The sequence below is a fragment of the Pteropus medius genome, unplaced genomic scaffold (genome assembly GCF_902729225.1).
Source record: "Pteropus medius unplaced genomic scaffold, Ma_sr-lr_union100, whole genome shotgun sequence".
Lineage (NCBI taxonomy): Eukaryota > Metazoa > Chordata > Mammalia > Chiroptera > Pteropodidae > Pteropus > Pteropus medius.
In genome coordinates, this window is record NW_024347790.1 from 2,765,029 (window position 1) to 2,787,983 (window position 22,955).

Here is a 22,955-nt window from a genome sequence, read left to right on the forward strand (position 1 = left end):
AAAAAAAGAATCTACTTTTTCATGAAGCATTTACTAAGTCTCATAGCTATATTGTAATTTATCCTTGAATACTTTTTGAATTTTTCCTCCCTCACAGTAACCATAACAGATAGATATAGGCTTAGAAAATATGGGTTTCTTTTTTTTTTTTCTAAATCCCAAGAGTAAATGTTAATAATATTGTCTATTCTGTTTTATTCTGAGACATCAAATTAACAATTATATCTTGAAATTTAATCTTATCTTGACATTTTCTACAATTTTTCTCTTTTATAATAGAGGTGGAATAGAAATTGGTATTTATATTAATTTCTGATGTGCTCATGCTATACCTAGCTAAATATTTTGGTTTATGGCAAATCCTCTACTTAGGCACAAAAGACAGACGGAGGCTGTAGAATTGGCTTGCCGCTGAAATTCTTCCGGAACCCAGGTTGACCAGTAGGAGCCCCCAATACATTTACCTTCTTTCTAGTATTTGGAAAGTTCTAAAGAGACACATATCGATCTATTAACACTAGCCACCTGAGAGCAGGAGAACGAGGGGGAGAGGATAGAGAGACTCTTTTTACTCCCCATACTTCTGAATTTTATTCTTTCTTTAGAAAACACTGTCATTAGGTGTGCATATTGGTGTATACACTGTCTTCCACCACTCCTTGCCCTCGAAGTCCTGTATCCCTGTACTGGAACTCACATGTCCTTCTGTCTTCTCTGGCAAAGTAGTTACATAATAATACTGCTTTTTTAGTCTCATATGTGCATGCAAAAACATTTTAAATGAGTAGGGAAAAAAATGCTGAAACAATCACAGATGATCATCCCAAGAGAACAAAACAAATAATTTCAACTATGTTACCTGATCTGGAAAAAATTCTTGAAGAAATGGACCCAATAATATGATTCCTAATCCTTCTGGATCTAATTTATTCTTCATGAGATTGATACTGTGGGAGGAAAAAAAAAAAAGCAGTGGATACCAGAGAAAAAAAAAGCTTATTTTTCTTCTTTCATGATTAAATTACTGGTACTATAACACTTTGGCTGCCAAAACTTCTAAGAGATGTTCTTTTTAGCTTCTTAATGACAAATACGCAGGAATGACATCTAATTTGCCAAAACTTGGTTATTTTTAAACCAGAGTAATCTGTTACTATTTAGAATTTAAATTATGACGCTGACTTTCGAATAGTGCTCCTTATTAGGTAAAGTAATTTAAAAACCGAGGCTTATGAACGCAGGCTGATAACCTCCCAAAGAGACCCTCTGCTTCATAGGTGTGCCTAAATTTAACAATCAAACAAGGCGTTTAACTTAGAGAATTTAAGCTCAAGGAGAAAAAGCAGCAGCGTCAAAAGGCCGTGGTACACATCTGATAATCAAAAACATCTAAAAACCTTACTTTCAAGAACCACATGAGGCGGAGACTTAAAATCCTTACACAGTTTAGCCTGAAAGCTAAAGAGGTGAGTTAATTCTCAAACGGCTTAAGTACAGTGAATTACAGCAAGTGAGATGTACTCTGTTGCTCCAGCAGCCGCTGAAGGCCACCAGTGCCTGGCAGAGCCTTTACCATTTAGGTGCAGCCAAGGTGGTGAAAGGTGGGAGGTGTCACTAGAAAGATGGCAGAGGAAGGTAGACTGCAGTTCAGAGAGTTTTAAAAATGAAAACTTTCTGAACAGAATGTTCATTTTCCATGCTATCTCCCAAACAATAAATGCCAAGTTAAGTATCCCCTATTAAACATGCAAAGGATATGGCATGTTAATGGGTCTGTGTAAGGCCAGGAGGTTATGACATGAAACAAACAAAGGCAAGGTCATATTATATTCGAGACATCTAATTTATTAATTCTAAATTTGCCCCTGTTAATTTAGGGCCCATCACATATAACTGTGACCAGACCAAAGTACAGAGTGAGTCTAATCTTTCAGCTACTTCTAGAAAAACAATCTAACTCCATTTGACTAACTTTATAATTAAATATATGTTATGTATCCTGAGATGATCAAGGAAAATTCAGTAGATAATGTATAGCTATCTGTGTAAGAATTTGAAAAGAAAACTTTCCTTTTTCCTCCTGCTGTCTTTAGAATTGTCCGTAACCAAAATCACCTGAGTTCAATTCTTTTTTTGCAAATTAGAGCAATGAAGGTGGCCGCCACGTGGAGGTTAGCATAGAAGAAATCCAGTAATTACTATTACACCGTTTACTGGACTAGTTCAACACTCTCTGAATTTCTCCTTAAAGGTGGAAATGACAATTACGTCTGTTAAGAATGAACAACATCACAGCTCTAGGTAGTAAGACTGAGACATGTTAATTCAGATGTGATTAGTTTGTAAACGTTTTATATGTATTTCGTATTTTCAAAGGAAATCCACCTGAACTACTTAAAAACAGAATAGGATCAAGTTCCAAAAACTGTGTATCAATGTTTTATGTTGCTTTTTTGAATCGTTTCCTTAAATGTTTTGTAAGCTAAAGTTTGTTCATGGTCAGAAAAACTTTCAGAAGCAAAAAAATTTGTGCGGAAAAAGCAACAGAGTTAGTGAAAATCAGAGGTGATCTTTATTTTTACTTCCATATTTGATCAACAGATATATTCACTTACTAAGGGAGGTTTTCTCATGTGTAATAAAGATCGATCCCAAATTTAAGGAAGAAGTTATAGATGTAACAACATACACAAGAGAACAGTGAGACTGAAGATAATGACACAATATGAATCTTAGGCAATACTTCAATACAGAAAAACTATATTCTGTAATATACTGGATCGCTTACAAATGTTTCAGCTCAGTTAATCCAGTCACTTAGAAATGTTCAATGTCTTTGATCAGATGTCTTTAAGACTGAAAGTCAGAGGGCCCACTGCTTATTTAAGCAGGACTGCTAATATAGACAAACAGACCTATCACTACTTTCACTGAAACTAAGGACAGGTACATCTTTAGTTTATTCAAAAAGACATTTTTAGTACTTTTTAAAAGCAGGACAATATGCAGAGTGGGAAAGCAAACTCATTTGAAGTATGTCAAGTCTCTGCTATAATACTGATTGGTCTGATTTCTTCCTAAGTCTTTGCTTTATACAAAGTGCTATGCTTTATACGTGCAGGTTATATTTAAAATATTATATACATTTTTGCCTTTTAAAAAATATTTAATGGAAGTTTGAGTTGGTTAAGTGGTGCTTCCTGGGTACTTACTATTCAGGATCTGAAACAAGGTCCAAAGCTTTCATCACATCTTCTAGAAGTGAATCAGGTATGAATCCATTATCTGGGAAAAAAAGCAGAAACAACTTAGAGTAAGTTTACTTCAAGAAATGTTATTACCGTTGACTGGATTCCAGTGAAAAAAATCACATAAAAGAGATAAGAGAGTTAAGGAACAGCATGTTAAGTTTATTTTAGGCACAATGGCTATTATTTTAGACATGCCCTTACATTAGTTTTCTTGGGCACACAGGCAAAGGTTTCTTTTCAACGTTAGTTTCTTATAAAAGCAACCGCATAACTTCTGAGAACTCCAAGGAAAACTTAAAGCCAAATCCTTAAAAGGGCTTACAAATCTAAAGTTTTTTTCAACTTAGTTATTACAGATATTTAGTAATTAGGTACTTCTGTCAATAAACAATGTGAACCTTTAAATTCCTTTTAAGAAATCCAGTTAAAATAATTCTTTACCAATAAATTCCTTTTGTTATGATGTTTAACTTTTTGAAGAATGTTAATGATCCAGTTATTTAGATAACTGACAATATAAGAGCAAGAAAATACATCTCTATAACAGATCTGAATTAAATAAAAGCTATAGATTTAGTGGGGGAAAAAATTCAAAGTTGAAACGTAGAATCAATAAAGACCAGTTTATGGAAAATATTCCCTTTCTTGGGCTTGATGAGGAAACAGCATTGGCAAATGGCTCAAACTCTATGATGCAACAGAACATGACACACAGAAAAAAGCTTGCAGGACAGTTTCGAATCGCAGTTTTAAACAAGCAAGTTGTTTATTCCCTTAAATGTACAGTTCCTCTACCCATTTACTCATTCCTGAAGACTGTCTCAGCTTTAAATCAACTTCTAACATAATAGTCTCTACAGGGATTAGATAACTATAAAAACAAAAACGCTGTTACGTTGAACGAGATGTCCCAAAGCCCTGTTTCCATAACCAAACTCCAGGCCAGTGCTGCTCTTCCAGGATATGGCGTGGACTCTGTCTCTCTCAGAAAGGAAATAAAGAAGTTACGATTTTAGCAAGGTATCTTCTTAAACCTGATAAGCAGATGTTTATCCACTTGAAGTCAGATTGGCCTTGATTAAAACGCTAAGATTCATTTAGGCTAATTAAAAATGCACTATTTTTAAAACTGAATGATTCCACTTTGTCAAGTTACCAAGAGTTTGAGGTACTGAGGACTTCTTTTAAGCTTTGTAAGCCTAACTTTGATCACTTTGAAAGGTAGAAAAAAGTTGTTTGGCTTAGTGAGGTCACGCCCAAAAGCTCAGCATCTCTGAATGTGGAACAGGCTTTATTTGGCCATTAGCAGGCAGGAACAATGATCTGGAAAGGTCTCTGTGTACGAGCCATCCTGTATGGCCCCTTGACGGAAGCACTAAAGGGCAGGCAGCCTTCTCTCCTCTTAGCATAGCCTGAGACTCACCCCCAGTAAGAGTGAAGTGGCTGCATAAAGACGCAGACAGCTAGGAAAACAACAAAGTGACCTCAACACAAACGCCATCACAAGCTTAAATAGTCCAGCAATACCTATATATATTAAGCCACAGAGACTCTACATTTTGTATATTAGTGTATTTTAAAACTAGAGATTGTAATGTAATTTTCTCAATATTTCAAAGACTTTTAATATACCCAAGATTAAAAAGAGATCTGGAAACTGCTTACCTCTTGGAAACATTTATTCTGACATTACTTTATTCCTTAATTAATCATACCTATTAAAACAAATTCTTGATAAAATTCTTGAAAAAGAACAGCATCATTAAGTCTAAACCAGATGAAACTTAGGTGATCTAGTATTTTGTCAGCTGATTCCTTAGTGATGGAATGATGACTGAGACCTCAACGCACTGCAAAAAAGATGGCAGAGGAGATCTGGGTGCAACTGGGTGACTCGCTGGCACACCTAAGAAGCACTAAATGAAAAAGTAGAACTTGGCTACATGGGTAAATTAACCAGTGACTATAAAATGGACGTTTCCAGGCCTGAAAGCTCTGCAGAGCTGGGGACGACGAAGGCACGGCAGCTCTGACGGTAAAGCAGCTACTGTGTAAACATTTAAATTTAGTTCAATTGGTTTTAAAACAATTTGAAAAAGAAAATAGCTGTAAGTTTAAAAATAAGGGTTTTTTTTGTTTTGTTTTTTTGCATTTTTTTTAACCTGCAAACTGACTGTAAAAAGTGCCAAGCTCCTAGAGGCTGAGAGGAGGAACACCTCCGCGCAAAGGATTCAAGAGAGTAAGAATCAGTTGAATTCGTCATTTTTGGGATAAGGAAACCATTTCGTAATTGTGAAGAAATCAGAGTTGGACTTTAAGGAGAAGGAAATACCAGTCATGGTCTCTGTTCTGAAGGATGAGGAAATACAGGGAGAGCCTGAGGGGGAGCCTGGCAGATCTTTTATGTGCGATGCTAGCTGAACTGGGTCCTGCGGGAGGAAAGAAAATGTCAGGAGTTGAGAACGGGCAAGAAAGAGCTTGTGAGCAGGGGCGGGGCGAGCGACAGGAACATTTTCAAACCACGGTAGGTGAGAGTCAAGTTTCTTGGGAATAGAAAAGAAAATAATTGAGAGCTAGTTAGGGAGAACTTAATGCCATTTTTTGTTTTAGTCAAATTATTAATAGTTATCTAATTTTTACTAAATATTATATTACCCTTCACCTAGTAAAGCTTTAATAACACACCTACAATTTAAGATAACTCACTGAAAACAGCATGTAACTTTTGCCCCCAAAGTTAAGATACTTCACATTTCAGCTTTCCTTGGCCTCAGTGCCTGGTATCGCTACTGGTTTGCTCAGCTAGCCAGGAGGTGACAGGCTCCTGTGGCAGGGATTCCGGAAGTCCAGGGCCTACCACAGTGCCTGCTCAATGACATCTGTTACTTAAAATTAATCTAACTTCGAATTTCAACAAACTACTCTCTCTGTTCAGACACCATGGTTCAAAAGAACTTTGTGAACTGAACTGAAGTTCAGAAAGAAATGAGGAGGAGTTTATGGCCTGACAGAACCACCTTTATTATGTGATGGAAAAACTGCAAAACAAAACATGGTGGCAGGACACAGAAAAACTATGGCTGGGGCGGCACGACAAACAGCGACGACCGTGCTGCAGCGAGGGTACAGGGAAGAGACTGGCATCGTGTAAAGAGAATAGAAAGGCCTGAATTAAAGGGCAATTCCAGAGAATGTCTGAGGATTGGTGTAAACAATCTATAACAAGTAAAATTATTCTTAAAGGTTAAAACAATGCAGCACCTGAAATCATTCAGACAAACGCTGGCTCTCGATATATTCTAGCCACTTTAAAAACAGTGTTAGTATCTAAAGGGCTCCTTTTAAACAAAACTATATTTTCCTTGCCCAAAGAGGGTTGCTTCCTGAGATGTAATTCTACAGAGGAGAGAGATAAAAGAACAAAAATCCATTATATGTAATGTGAAACCTGTGGCTATCAGTTCAAATATCATCTATGTAGAATCCAATGTCTTTGGAGATTACTGAATAAGCGCTATGCCACATATATTTGCATTGTTTTTTATAAGACGACAATACTATGGTCACATTAGTACTTGAATAACCATGTAAAGTAGACATTAAATCCATTTCACAGATGAGGAAACTGAGATTAGAAACATGCCTAAAATCTCACAGTTAATAAGGACCAAAGCTGGGATGTGAATCCAGGTTATGCCGACTGGAGTGCTTTTAGCTCTTGGGAAGTGACTTCAACTGTCACAAGGTTGGTTTCCTTAAGAACAACACAGTAATGATAATCCCTGCCTATTTCCTAGGTTTAAGGTAAGGTTTTAATGAGACCATACAGGTAAAGTGCTTTATAAATTATATGTTCCAAGCAAAGCCAGACATAATTTTCAGACAGGACCCCACTTATAAATCAGGTTTCTGTGTCAAAAGCTCATTAATAAGTCACCTGTTTGGAACACTAAAAATGCAGTTTCACAGAGGCAATGCTATAAATGGTGATCAGCCCGCACAAGACCATTTAACTCATCATGAGCCGAAAGCATGGCGCCAACAGTGCTGTTACAGGGCCACCTAACTCAAGCACATGGGCAGCAGCCAGGGCAGGAGCAAGAGACAGGTACAGAAATACCCGTGGGTACCAGAACTCAAATTCTCTTTTCTTCAGCTTCTCTCTAGGTCAGTTATTCTATACATATTCTGAAGAGAATGACAAAGGACGACCGTCTCCACACCGGCCTCTGCTAAATGGAAAGCAGACGTGCCCAGAAGCTTGTAAGAATTGTTAGTCTGATTTGTTTCAATCTTGAAATAAGGGGGAAAAAATGAGTAGATTAACAGATTATTTTCATAATGACTGAAAAGAAAAAAATGAAAAATTATTGCAGTTTTAATCCTTTTTCTTAGAGTGAACTATATGCAGCTAAACCATAGCAGTGATATTCATATGAAAAAGTGGAGTTCATTTTCTCACTGGTGAGTCATATACAGAAAGAGACAAGTTTTGCTTGCTTGCTTCTTAACTGAGTTTGGAGTCCTGCTTAAGCTGTCACACATAAAACTGTATAGATGAAAATCACTTTATTTAATCAGTAATTTACTTTCCCTAGTAAAAACAAATTTGTTTTCACATGTCTCTATCCAGACTCAATTCTGAAAAATTGCCAATGATTATAAATTGTTTCAGTATTGGTAATATAAGAAATTCTAACTTTCTTTTTAAATTGGTAAAAGAAAATGAATAACAAGCCAATTACCTCATCGATGATTAAAATTTTTTTTGCAAAAAGCAAACAAATCTATTGTTTGACAACTGTATCCTACTTTGAGAACCTTAGTTTTTTTAAATCGGCCTTCTAACATTGGCTTTTTTGAAGTTTAGGTCACCTGTGTCTGTGAACACTTCTTGTTCTGAAGGCATTTCTTTGTGCCTTTATTAAGTTATTCAGTAACAGTTACTATCTAAGGGCTTCTGGTTAGTTCTTGTATGTGCCTGTTCTCAAGAAACTCATTCACTCCTAGTTTCAATTTCAGTTCTAAAACTTTCACCAATGACACAAACTAAGGGGCATCCAAAACCGCAGATTACAGGAAAACCGTGTTTGGTTCTGCAGTGGTTTTTGGTAGCTACACTGGGATAAGAGTATGCCTGACATCTTGGACAATCAATTACTTTAAATCAAAATTAAGCGACGTTACAACGAACTGACTGGAAACTCTGGGAAGATGCCTAGTTTACCCATCATGCCCTCCTAGTTCTTCATCTTATAATATGCCATTCTGCAAGGATTTTACTGTATTGCTGATACTGAAGTTAATATTCGAGCAGGCATTTACATATGGATGCGTAGGATCACACAGTGGTATGAGGTAGAGAAAAAGTGAGCATCTAGAAGAGGGTTGAAGATCGCAGAAAAAACCAAAACGTATACTTAATCTTTAAGAGGGTGTGCCACAGGAAACTGCCCAACTCCTTCTCTGAAACGTGCTTCTTTAAAACATAAATCCAAGCCTTCACCTCGAACTTCCTTGGTTATTCCAACAACCTCTTGCCTCTAGCATCACTTCTCTTTAGTAAATACTCCAGGTTATTTTCCTTGTGTTCTGTCTTTCCACTCAAATCAAACTCTCTGGCTACCTGTGTTCACAGATATATATCACTTTCTCCTCTTTTGCTTCCATTTGCCAATGTAATCCTTCCCTCCTCAGGTCTTCGTTACAGCTCTAGGACTAAGCTAAGTTCACTACGGTACAACATTTCTTTGAATCTTATACTATTAAGATATTTTACTTTCATATTAACTTGTTATAGTTAAATGTCTAAAAACTGTTCTTTACAAAGTTTGACCCTTAGCTAGAGTATATTAAAAACATTTAGGAATAGAAATGATTTATTTTCTATTTTTTCCACCACAGGATTCAAAGTGGTGAAATTTAAGTTTGTCACCCTCCATGACAGAGTTCAATGTGCTAAACACAGCAAAGATTCAAGCTAAAATTGATGATTTACTTTAAGGCTAATTTCATTCAGTGGTTGGACAATGTAAAGAGGAAAATCTCTTCTTATCTAAAGATTTAGAATGAAATGTTACCTAGAGTTTAAAGATTACTAATTCCAAGAGGAAAAAAACTTTTATGTTTCTTAAGTTACAGAAGCAGCACAGTGGAAGCAGCTAACTCAAAGCAAACGCACCAGTGCAAAATGAGGTGGAGAGTGAAGGGAATTGACATAAAGGACCTACTATGTTTTAAGTACTGGGGAGGGTGCTTTCCACAACATTATTCGCTTAATCTTCATAATGACTAAAACAGGTGTGGTAATTGTCATCTCATATATTAGAAAACATATATATAGACCTAAAATAAAGTATAGCCTACAGTTACACTGCACAATGACCAGCGTGACTACCGTGAGCCCAAGACGCAGGTCCCAGTTCCATGGGAGATCTGCACACGTGTGCACCCCCAGACACCAGTACCACAGCCACAGCAAGTGCACCTGTGCCCCGGGACTCAGGCAATGTGGCAGTTCTGCATGCACCCAATCCTCGGACCCTGGCTTCGCTACTGCTCTCTGCCAGAATGCCAGACCGTGAGCCAGGATTCCCTCAGCTACGACTTCCTCCCAGGGGCAAAAAGGAGAATGGGAACACCCTAGCAGCCTTCACTCCCCAGGAACCCAACAGCCCCGCCTGCCTCTGCTACACATAGGGCCTCTGAAGTTCTGGCTACAGAAGGATCCTGCAGTATGGACAATGTCAACCTCAGCCAGTGAAGCTCCTTAAAGACTACATCACTGTGTCATCTCAAGACCAAAGATGCTGCAGCCTACCCAGCTGGCACTCTTGCAGCAACCTCCACAAGTAAAAGTCTTTCCCCATTGAAGCCAGTCCAAAAAAGATTAAAAGGCGACTGCAATCTCAAGTGTTCAGAAATCAATGCAAATTCACCAGAAACATAAAAAAGTAAGAGAACACAATCCCACTAAAAGATTCTCCCCTACCAAATGCAGATTTGAGTTATCTAAAAAAAATTCAAAATAATTATTTTAAGAAAGCTTAGTGAGATTCAAGATTCAAGATGGACAACTCAATAACCACAAAAAGATATATAAACAAAATGAGAAGTTTAGCAAAGAAACAGAAATAATAGTAAAGAACTAAATATTCTGGTGCTTGAGAATACAATGAATAAAAAAATCCAATAAGTAGCGTCAACAGCAGGCTCAATCAGGCAGAAGAAAGAATTTGTGAGCTTCAAGACATATCTGGATATGCTGAGTCAGAGGAGAATAAAGAAATTAGAATGAAAAAGAGTAAAGAAAGCCTAAATGAATGGTGGGGCACCATAGAAAAAAAGAACATCCACATTATGAGAGTCTCAGAAGGAGAAGACAAGGAAAATGGGGCAGAACACTTATTTAAAGCAACTGTGGTCGAGATATGGCCATCCACGTACATAAAATGCAAAAATCCCCAAAGAGATTCAAGTAAAAGAGATCTTCGCCAGAACATTATAATCAAGCTCTCAAAAATCAAAGAGAGAACTTTGTAAGCAGAAAAATATTCATCGCATACAAGGGAATCTTGATAAGCAGATTTCTCAGCAGAAACCTTACAGGCCAGGAGAAATTGAGATGATATATACACAGTGCAGAAAACAAGAACTGTCAACCAAGAATACTCTACTCAGGTAAGCTGTCATTTAGAAACAAAAGCAACATAAAGATATAATAAAAAATAAAAATAATTTCTGAGGATATTTATCAACATGAGACTTGCTCTATAAGAAACACTAAAAGTAATTTTAGAAACTGAAAGAAAAGGACACTAATCAGTTACATGAAAACATGAAAGTATAAAATTCACTGGTAAAGTTGAGTATACAGTCAAATTCAAAATCCCCTTTGGAGGTGTAAAGTTTATTTATGTCAAGGAACTAGAAAGAAAAGAACAAATGAAGGCCCAAAGTAGTAAAAGGACGAAAAATAACAAAGATCAGAACAGAAATAAATGAAAGAGACCAAATAGATAATAGAAAAAAACAATAAAACTAAGAGCTGTTTTTCTGAAAAGATAAATGTAACTGACAAACCTTTAGACTCACAAAGAAAAAGAGGACTCAAAATCAGAAATGAGACGTTCAAAGTGATAACACAGAAATGTAAAGGATAGAGAGAGTGCTGTGAACATGCCAACAAAATTGGCAACCTCGAAAAACAGATAAGTTCCTAGAAACATACAAATTATCAACACTGAATCATGAAGAAATAGAAAATCAGAACAGTCAGATTGCTAGTAAAGAGACTGGATCAGTTATCAAATACTTCCCAGCCAACAAATATCCAGGAACGTATGGCTTCACTGGTATATTCTATCAAACATTTAAAGAATACCATCGATCCTTCTCAAACTCCTCCAAAAAATAGAAGATGAGAGAACACTTCCAAACTCATTTTACGAGACCAGCATTACCCTGATACTAAAACCAGATAAGGACACCACAAGGAAAGAGAATTACAGACCAATATCCCTGATGAACGCAGATGCAAAAAACCTCAGCAAAATATTAAACCAAATTCAACAATACATTAAAATAATAAAAAATAAAAATAAAAACTGTGGTCGAGTGGGATTTATTCCGAGCTCCAAGGATGATTCAAAATCCACAATTGTGATATACAACATTAAAAGAATGAAAGATAAAAAAATCATATGATCATTTCACTAGATGCAGAAAACGAGTTTGACAAAATTTAACATCCATTTATGATATAAACTCTCAATAAAGTGGGAATAGAGATAATGTACCTCAACATAACAGAGGCCATATATAACCAATCCACAGCAAATATCACACTCTGGTGAAAAGCTAAAAGCTTTTCAAAACTCTAAGATTATGAACAAGACAGGAATACTCACCCTTGCCACTTTTATTCAACATAGTATTGGCAGTCCTAGCCACAACGATTGGGGGTGGGGGGCGGGGTAAGCAATAGAAGGCATCCAAACCACAAAGGAAAAAGTAAAACTGTCAGTATTTATAAGATGACATGATTTTATATATAGAAAACCCTGAAGACTCCACTAAAAAACACCTGTTAGAAGTAAAATATTCAAAAGTTGCAGAATAGAAGATCAATATACAAGTATCTGTTGCATTTCTACACATTGATAATAAACTATCAGAGAGAGAATTAAAAAAACCTATTTATAATTGCATAAAAAAAAGAATAAAATAGATAGGAAGAAGGTTAACCAAGGAGGTAAAAGGCTTGTATAGCGAAAACTGTAAGACATTAAGAGAATAAGGAAGACACAAATAAATGGATAGATAGTCCATGCTTATGGACTGGAAGAATAAAATATTCATACTACTCAAAGAAATCTACAGATTCACTGCAATCCCTAACAGAAATCCAAGGTCATTTTTCACAGAAATAAACAAACAATCCTAACATTTGCATGGTACCACAACAGACCCCAAAAGAGCCAAAGTCATCTTGAGAAGAACAAAGCTGGAAGTATAATGCTCCCTAATTTCAAAGTATATTACAAAGCTATAGTAATCAAAACAGTATGGTACTGGCATAAACAAAGACACATAGATCAATGGATCAGAACAGAGAAGCCAGAAATAAACCAATGCATATATGGTCAATTAATTATGACAAAGGAGCCAAGATATACAATGGAGAAAGGACAGACTCTTCAATAAATGGTGTTGGGAATGAAAATGGATCACTATCTTACACCATAAACAAACTTATCTCAAAATAGATTAAAGATTTGAACCTGAGACTGGAAACTATTAAATTTCTAGAAAGACACAGAGGCTATATATATATACTCTTTGGCACAGGTCTTGATGATGATGTTTTTGGATCTGATACCAAAAGCAAAGGCAATGAAAGCAAAAATAAACAAGTAGAACTACATCGAACTAAAACAAGGTTTCTGTACAGAAAAGGAAGCCATAAACAAAATGAAAAGGCAGCCTATTAAATGGGAGAAAGACTTGCAAATCGTCTATAGGACAAGGGGGTAATCTACAAAATATAGAAAGAACTCATACAACTCAAGAGCAAAAAACTCCCATATAATCCAATTAAAAATCGGTAGAGGATCTGAGACACATTTGCCAAGAATATGGAAGCAAACAGCTATGTGAAAAAGTGTACAGCATCGCTAATTATCAGGGAAATGCAGATCAAAACCACGATGTGTTATCACCTTACACCTGGGGGAATGGGTATTATCAAAAAGACAAGAAATGCTGAGTGTCGGTGAGGATGTGGAGAAGGGAACACTGTTGATGGAAATGTAAACTGTTGCAGCCACTGTAGAAAACAGTATGGAGTTTCCTTAAAAAATTAAAAATAGAACTACCATATATGATCCAGCAACTCCACTTCTGAGTATTTATGTGAAGAAAACAAAAATACTATCTCACCAAGACATATGCAATCCCATGTTCACAGAAGTATTATTTATAATAGCCAAGTTATCAAAACAAAGTGTCCATTAATGAATTAAGAAAATGCGGTATATATACACACCAGAATACTATTCAGCCATAAAAAGAGGAGAAAACCCTGCCATTTGTTGACAACGGGGATGGATCTAGAGGGCATTTTGCTAAGAGAAATAAGTCAAAAAAAGACATACTGTAAGATCTCACTTATATGTGGAATCTGAGAACAAACTGATTGCTGCCAGAGGCAAGGGGTGGAGGGTGGGCAGAATGGGTGAAGGGGTCAAGAGGTACAACCTTTCAGTTATAATATAAGTCCGGGGGATATAATGTATAGCATGGTGACTATAGTTAATACTACTGTATTTTATATCTGAAATACAGTTGCTAAGGGACTAGATCTTAAACGTTCTCATCACAAGAAAATAAAATTTTGTAATTATGTATGGCAATGAATGTTAACCAGACTTACTGTGGAGGTCATTTCACAATGTATGCAAATACAGAATCATTATGTTATACACCTGAAACTAATATGTTATATGTTAATTATACCTCATTTAAAACAAAAACAAAATATCCTGTAATGGTGGTATGTAAATCACTTTAAACTCTAGCATAGAGGTTAACAGACAAAAGTGTTAAAAATAACTATAGTTACGATATTATGTTAATGGTACACAATATAAAGAGATGTATATTGGGATATCAAAATAAGTTATGGGGGAATGGAAATGGGTAGAACTTTCTTATGTAATTGAAGTTATCGGCTTAAAGTAGACAATTATGAGATGTATAATGAAAGGCCACATGATTAACCAGAGCCAAAACCTATAACATATACACAAGTGACTAAAAAAGAATCAAAGCCCAGTACTATAAAAAAGCATCAAGTCACAAAGACATCGAATAAAGGAACTACAGAACTACAAATCAATCACAAAGCAATTAATGAAATGGCAACAGTAAGTCCTTACCTATCGATAATTAAATGTAAATGTTTAAGTTCTCCAATTAAAAGACAGTGTGGCTGAATAGATAAAAATACAAAACCCCTCTGTATACCACCTACAAAAAGACTGACTCAAGTTTTAAGGACATTCACAGGATGAAAGTGAAGTGAACAAAAAGGATATTTCATGCGAATGGAAACCAAGAGTGCAGGAGTAGCTTTATTAGATAAAACAGACTTTAAGTCAAAAACTGTAACAAAAGAGAGACAATGCCATATAATGATAAAGGTATCAATTCTTCAGGAGCATATAATAACCATAAACATATATGTACCATATGTCAGAGCGCCTAAATATAGTAAACAATTATTACTGATCTGAAAGGAGAAATAGATACAGCACTGTAATAATACTAACGGAATTCAATATCCCATTTTCAACAATGGATAAATCATCCAGACAGGAAATCAATGAGGAAATAATGTACCTGAATGACACTTTAGATCAAATGGACCTAATAAACATATAGAGACCATTTCATCCAACAGCAGAATACATATTCTTTTCAAGTACACATGAAACATTCTTCAGGTTTGATCATGATAGGTCACAAAATATGACTTAGCATACCAAAGATCTTTTCTGACTACAATTGTATAAAATTAGAAATCAACAACAGAAGGAAAGCTGGAAAATTCACAAGTATATGGAGATAAAACAACACGCTCCTGAGTAACCAATGGGTCAAAAATTAATCAAAAGGAAAATAAATACCTTAAAACAAACTAAAATAGAAACACAGCATATCAAAACCTACCAGATGCATCAAAAGCAGTTCTGAGATGAAAGTTTATAACAATAAATGACTATATTAAGAAACAAGAAAGATCTCAAGTAAACAACCACACATACCTCAGAGAACTAGAAAATAAACAAAGCCCCAAGTTAGAAGGCAAGAAATAAAGATCAGAACAGAAATTAATAAGAGACAAGAAAAACAATAGAAAAGATCAAGGAAATTAAGAACTGGTTCTCCAAAAAGATTTTTTAAAATGACAAACCTTTAGCTAAACTCACCAAGAGGACTGAAATAAAAACAAAAAATTATCATGAAAGATGAGACATTACAACTGATAGCACAGAGATACAAAGGTTCATGAGCAACTACTATGAACAATTATATGCCAATACTTTAGACAATCTGGAATGGATAAATTCTTACAAATATACCACCTCCCAAGACTGAATCATGAATAGAAAATCTAAACAGATTACTAGTAAAAAAAAAAGCTGAATTGGTAATCAATGATCTCCCAATTCAGAAAACCCCAGGACCAGGTGGTTTCTCTGGTGAATTCTACCAAGCATTTAAGGAATTTATAGCAATCCTTCTCATATTCTTTCAAAAAAAATTGAAGAATACTTTCAAACTCATTTTATGAGGCCAGCATTACCTAGATACCAAAGGGAGAGATGGATATTTTGAGAAAAGAAAATTACAGATCAATATCCCTAAAGAATATAGATGCCAAATTCCTAAGTATTAGCAAACCAAATTCAACAGCACATTCAAAGGATCATATACCATAATCAAGTGGAATTTATTCCAGGGATGCAAGTGTGGTTTAATAAATGCTAATCGAAGTGATATTCATATTAATAAAAGAAAAAAATCTTACAATCATCTCATGCAGAGAAAACCTGACAAAATACAAAAGCCTTTCGTGATAAAACTGCTCAAAAATTTTGGTATAGAAATAATATTCCTCAGCATAATAGAGGCCATATATTATAGACCGACAGCTGACATTATACTCAATGGGGAAAAGTTAAAATCCTTCCTTTTAAGATCAGGAACAATATAGAGAGGCCCACTCTCACCATTTCTACTCAACATGGCATTGGCAGTCCTAAACACAGCAATTAGGCAAGATAAAAATAAAAGGCATCCAAATTGGAAAGGAAGAAGTAAAATTATCTCTGCAGATGACACGATCTTATAGTAAAGCTCTAATGACTCCACTAAAAAACTACAGCATAAATGATTTTGGTAAATTTGCAGGATATAAAATCCACATACATATATCAGTCACATTTCCGTACACTAAAAACAAACCAAATTAAGAAAGTAATCTCATTTACGATAGCCTGGAAAACAATGAAATACTTATGAATAAATTTAAACAAGGAGGTATAAGACCTATATATTGAAAACTGTAAGACACTGATGGAAACACAAATAAATGGAAAGATACCCCGTGTTCTTGGATTGGAATTATTATTACTGTGAAAGCATCCTCACCATCCAAAACAATCTACAGATTCAGTGCAATCCCTATCAAAATCTCATGGCATTTTTCACAGAAATAGAAAAAAAGTCCTAAAATTTGTCTGGAACTACAAAAGACCCTGCATGGCTAAAGCAATCCTGAGAAAGAACAAATTAGGAGGCGCCTTACTGCCTGGTTTCAAGCTATATTACAAAGCTACAGTAATCAAATATGGTACCGCTAGGAAAAAACAGACACACAGACCAGTGTAAAAGAATAGAGAGCCCATATAAACCCACACATATACGGTCAACTAATTTTTGACAAGGGGCCAAGAACACACAATGGGGAAAGGATAGACTCTTCGATAAACTGGAAAAACTGGGTAACCACATTCAAGAGAATGAAACTGGATTCCTATCTTATACTACTCACAAAAATTAAATGAATCAAAGACTTAAATGTAAGACCTGAAACTGTAAAGCTCCTAGAAGATAACACTCAGAAAAAGATACTTGTCATCAGTCAGTCTTGGCAATGATTTCTTGGATAAGACACCAAAAGCACAAGCAACAGAAACTAAAATAAATAAGTGGAACTACTAAAGAGCCTCTGCACAGTAAAAGAAATAATAAATTGAAAAGGCAACCTATAGAATGGGAGAAAATATTCACGAAGAGTATATCTGATAAGGGGCTGATATCTAACATATAAAGAATTCATAGAACTCAATAGCAAAAAGGCAAATAACTCAATTAAAAAATGGGCAATGAACTCTAAAAGACATTTTTCTAAAGACATACAAATGGCCAAAAGCTATATGAAAAGATGCTCAGTATCACTAGTCATTAGAAAAATGAAAATCAAAATCACGGTATCACTTCACACCTGGTAGGATGGCTTTTATTAAAAAGATGAGATAACTGTTAGTGAGGATGTAGAGAAATGGGAACCCTTATACACTATTGGTGAGAATGTAAAGTGGTATGCCAATGACAGAAAACAGTATGGAGGTTCCTCAAAAAACTAAAACTTGAACTACCATATGATCCACTCCTAGGTATATATCTAAAGAACTTGAAATCAGTACACACTGCAGCATTATTGATGATAACCAAGATATGAAAACGACCTAAGTGTCCATCAATGGATAAAGAAATAAATGAACAAAGCGTATGTGTGCATGAATGAATACACATACAGACATACATATACACACCCCCAATTACACACAATGGAATATTATTCAGCCATGAGAAATAAGGAAATCTTGCCCTCTGTAACACGAATGGCATTTGAGGGCATTATGATAATTGAAAGGCAGCAGGCAGAGAGGGCAAATATTGTCCAGTCTCACTTATGTGTAGAATCTTAAACAACTAGGTTTGTAAAAACAGAATGGTGGTGGCTAGGGCCTGAGGGATGGTCCAGCTGGGGAGATGGTGCCTAATGGTGCGAACTCACAACTAATCAAGAAATGTGTCCTGGGGATCTAATGCACAGCACAGTGATTATGGTCCGCGATACCGAATTATAAACTTCAAAGATGCCAACATTACATCTTAATTTTTCTCACTATAAAAAAGAAATTGTTAATTATGCGATGTGATAGGGGTTTTGGCTAACACTACTGTAGTAATGACTGCAGCATATAGATATATAAAAGCAAGATGCTGTATGCTTTCAACTTATAGAATGTTCTATGTCAATTATATTTCAATTTAAAAATATTCTGGAAGAATTGTTTATTTAATTAATTAACAAAGGAAAAAAGAAGGAAACGACTTACCTTTACAACGGCTTGTTTGGGAGCTGGTATTTTTCCCTGTTTAACACCGACTACCAGAAGTCAAGATTCAAGCTGCCATACATCGGTACCCCAGAAAGCACGAAAACCTTATGCCATGTCAGAACCTGACGAGTACTTAAGTGTCCTATTTTACTTGTTCCTATTTTCATCATTTCGCATTTAAAATGTTTAAGAAGTGCAGTGTATGTTTTATTCTATAATCCAATAACTTATGAATAAAACTCAGGTAAGTACTGACATATTTCAAATATATAAAGATGTAAAACAGAGTCAATGTTAATAAAATAATAAAATCTCTTACCTTCTGGATCATAGGTTTGAAAAACTCTCCTGGCTTGTTCTGAAGGAGCCTCAGGGGCAACTAACGCCATATCCTGAAAAGACAAAAAGCATGCTCTCAGACGACAGCTGTAATATGACATAGAAACAAACAAAAGAATAACTAGGCGAGGGTGAAGAAATGACGATATCTGGAGGCAGAAGACTAAGTTATGTTTCTATCATAAGTGTGTGACTAAATGAGTCACAAACTCTCTGGGCTTTAAAAAACAAGACTACTACTTCAACCATAGAGAACTGTTGTGAGACCGACAAGTGAAGCTTTATATAAAAATACTTGAAAAGTCTAATATATAATTACCATAAAAATGCAATCTGCAAAAATTAATGATTTATACATTGCCTTATTGTCTAAGCAAAAAGAAATTTAACATAAATATAACTTAAAATACACTCTAGTTTTCACATATTTAAAAATTAGATCCAGAGATATATGATAGCATATAATTACATTGCAATGCGTTTGAAATTTACTACTTTGGTGAGCATGTTACAGCGACTCTAGCCACAGGTCACCAATCAAGCTCTGCATCCCTAGAATTTTCATTTTTCTTAACTCCAAGGAAATACCCCAAAGGCAGAATTATTTCTTTTTTCCATTAGACTAATTCTCTATTATGACTAATTACATTACACAGTTATCAGTATTGCAATTTATTTAAAATAAACACAAAATTCAGTGTCATCTTGGATTCTTCACAAACCTTTACTCCACACATTTAAGCTGTTAGGAGATTCCACTGCCTGACGGACGCGTGTCTAGGCTCCAGAGGTGTTATGCTACTCATAATACGGGACGAAGCCTTTTTCTGTAATTGTGTTCACTCAGACCTCATCAGAGAACAAGTTTCCAAGGGTCTCTTTTGACCATTCTGCATCTTTTTAAAGAAGTTGTGGGTTATAAATGTTAAATACAATTTAAAATGCTGTTCTTCTGTGAAAATAAATTTTTGTAAGAAATATACTAATTAATTTTTGTCCTAATCATCCCACCCTTACCTCAAAGATGGAGGAATAGAGTGTAAGACTCCATTAGAGTAGTTCTCACCCAACCACGAGGCTAGGTGCCTGAACGCCTTAATAGTATGTTCGGTTTCTGTGGGAATGTACACTGAATGGAAAGCAAAAAATGGCAATGTATGCAAGTCCTTACACATTTTTTATGTATTAAAAGATAAAATTAAAAAAAATCTCCTATTTTATAATAGTAAAATTCGGTCATGTATAATTCTTTCCCATTTACCATCCCTAGAAAGCAACTTTTAGGGTTTCCTTTTCCTGCATATTTAGTATTATTTTGCAGATATCGCTCATGTCAAATGATATGTTAATGTCAATGCCTTTCAGATATTATAACTTAGTCCTCCATTGCTGGGTACTTGGGATGTATCTAATTTTATAGACAATGCTGCATCAAATAAACCTGAACAAGTAATTTCACACACGTGCCGCTGCATCTGTAGGATAGAGCACCAGAGCAGGAATGTGAGTCAGAGGAGTGCATTTATAATTTTGGTAGGTACTGCCAGATTCTTGGGTGGTTTGTTCGTTTAACCTATTTTGAACAATGTTTCTTAAAACTCTTTCCATTTTCTAGTACATCTGCTATACAGCCTAAGCACTATCATTAACTTTGTATCAAAGCTAGGATTACAGTGTCAGCCCTCATATTTAGGGAGCAATTACTAACATTGGGGCTGTTGTTGTTATTATTATTATTATTATTATTCTTTAGCTTCTTTCATCACTCCCAAATCTTAATTGCAAAAATGTCTACATTTATTCCACTATAGGCTTTAGGTCTCTTAACTATTTCCAACCCTATTTCTTTCTTTTTCCCATTTCTCCCTTTAGAATGGCTGTGAGAATATGTGCACGCACACCGTGAGTGAAGTTCTGGCTGAGAAGGCACACAGCTGTGCACGAGACTCCGGGTAAGGGGGAAGTCACAGGGCCCAAGAGATGAGGTACAGCCACTCACTCCACTCATTTCGGCCTTTCTTCGTTACCACTAAGTAATAAGGAAAAGTCTGAAATGAGTTTTAAACATTACTTTGATTTTTCTAAATATTACTTAACACTATGATCTAAATAGAGGGAAAGGGAATATTGTTTTTCTTGGTGAGTAAAACAAAAAGAGGCTTTTTGGGGGAAGAGGTGACAGAGAATATAATCGAAGCATTACTTTAATATTCCTATAAACTGACGTTTCAGGAAATTATTACTGTTTATAAAGCAAGGGAACAAGGATGACTCCAGTTTTAGCCATAGAAAAAGGTTTTCATCAAGTTCTCCGACCTTAAAGATTTCAGAAAACACAGGAGCAAAAAAAGAATTTAAAGTCAACTACCTGATGCCTTGCCTCGGAATTCCAACTGCTATGAATAAAAATATATGCTAATGTAGAAAGGAATTAAAGTAGAATAATGAAAAGTTCACTGCACAGCTCTTGCTTCTAGTTATGAATATGTAAAAAACGTAGGCTTTAGAAAACATGCTATTATTCTTCTTTGAATAGGCTGTATACACTGGCCTGATGCTTGAAACTTGGACAAAATTCTGGTTTAAAACATGCTCATTTAGAGCAGAGGTTGGCAAATATTTTCCTGTAATGGGTGGCTTGATTTGGCCTGCGGCCCATGGTTTGCTGATCCACGACTTAGACATACTATTTTTGCTCTCATACTTATTAAACATGCATTCTTTTTGAAACATCTAGGGATATAATGATGTCTTAATCACCTTAAAAGGCTTTACAAGAAGATATTTTGGCTTTCATCTGAAAGAGACAATTCTAGCTGGAAGGAACGGAAGGCGCATGGAGATGTGAATCAGCATGGCGGGGGCGGGAGGTGTGAAAGGGCTGAAGAGGACTGTGAGAGAAAAGGAGTAGTTAGAAAGGGAAATCAGCGTGGATAGAAGCACAAATTTGATTTTGAACATTTAGAGTTTGGGGGTGATGATTAAACATCCAAGTAGAGCATGTGGCGTTATCTTAATGCTTGGCACACTGTGAACGCTTCCTGTTTGCCACTCGTAAGCTTCTTAGAGGCTAGCAGAAAGAGGATTTGAGCACAAGAGGAGATCAGGGCTGAAGAACCTATCGGACAAGATACTGGAACAGATGATAGCAAATTACTTCAAAGACGTCAGAATAGAGTGTTGCCAAAAAGGAATTTAGAAAATTTATTAGTCAAAGTTTAGAAGTGTGAAACAAGTATCTCAAAACCCTGCATGTGGGGAAACAACAAAACACTCATACGTGAACTATCTAAACAGAAATTCCTTCTTTCCTCCTAAAATACAACCCAGTGGTACTGGTCAGGTTCCACAGCATAAAACCATCAACTATAATTGCCATTATTAACAAAGCATATTGTGTTTTGAATGATTTTTTTAAAAGTCTTGTTTTGCTCCTTTGGTCTCAGTGATATACTAATAGCTAATTTGCTAAACTCCTAAGGAATTAACTGTTCTTAATCATACCAGTTATTTTAAGATGGGTTTATACTAGAGCGGGAAAGAGAGAAAAGAAAGTACAGCATTAAGAAAAAAGATTAGAGTAAATTCTAATGAAAACATTCCAGAAGTTTTCATCCCCAAATCAAAAGCAGTACGGTCCTCTAAAGTGATTACTGGCTTGCTTATTTTGAATGTTTACAATGCTTTTTAGATGATTGTAGAAAATAATCTCTTAAAGTTTATTTAAATTTATATAATGTTTCAACGTTTATAGATGAAATCAAGAAAAGGTACAAAACCATCTTCTATTTCCATGAAAATGTTTTGTGCTGAACTCCCTTTCACTTTCCAGTTTGATTTAAAGTTATAAATTCCAACACTTTCACCAATTTATTGAACTTAAGTACTT

The 22,955-nt window shown here is 35.5% G+C and overlaps 1 protein-coding gene and 1 long non-coding RNA gene across 4 annotated transcripts in view; one reads left to right on the plus strand and one right to left on the minus strand.

The window, feature by feature from the left end:
• LOC120614636 (uncharacterized) overlaps positions 1–22,955 on the plus strand; it is a 71,928-nt gene that overhangs the window by 42,044 nt on the left and 6,929 nt on the right. Inside the window, exon 2 of the long non-coding RNA XR_005656022.1 lies at positions 20,939–21,018. This is a non-coding gene — a long non-coding RNA (uncharacterized LOC120614636). The remainder of the gene's footprint in view (positions 1–20,938; positions 21,019–22,955) is intronic.
• The window catches only part of MINDY3 (MINDY lysine 48 deubiquitinase 3), a 397,126-nt gene that overhangs the window by 6,749 nt on the left and 367,422 nt on the right, over positions 1–22,955 (minus strand). For all 3 annotated transcript variants that reach the window (XM_039877468.1, XM_039877469.1, XM_039877470.1), the window contains 3 exons: positions 19,047–19,119; positions 3,213–3,285; positions 860–947 (listed from right to left, as the gene is read on the minus strand). In XM_039877468.1, the coding sequence (XP_039733402.1) occupies positions 860–947; positions 3,213–3,285; positions 19,047–19,119 (234 nt within the window). The remainder of the gene's footprint in view (positions 1–859; positions 948–3,212; positions 3,286–19,046; positions 19,120–22,955) is intronic.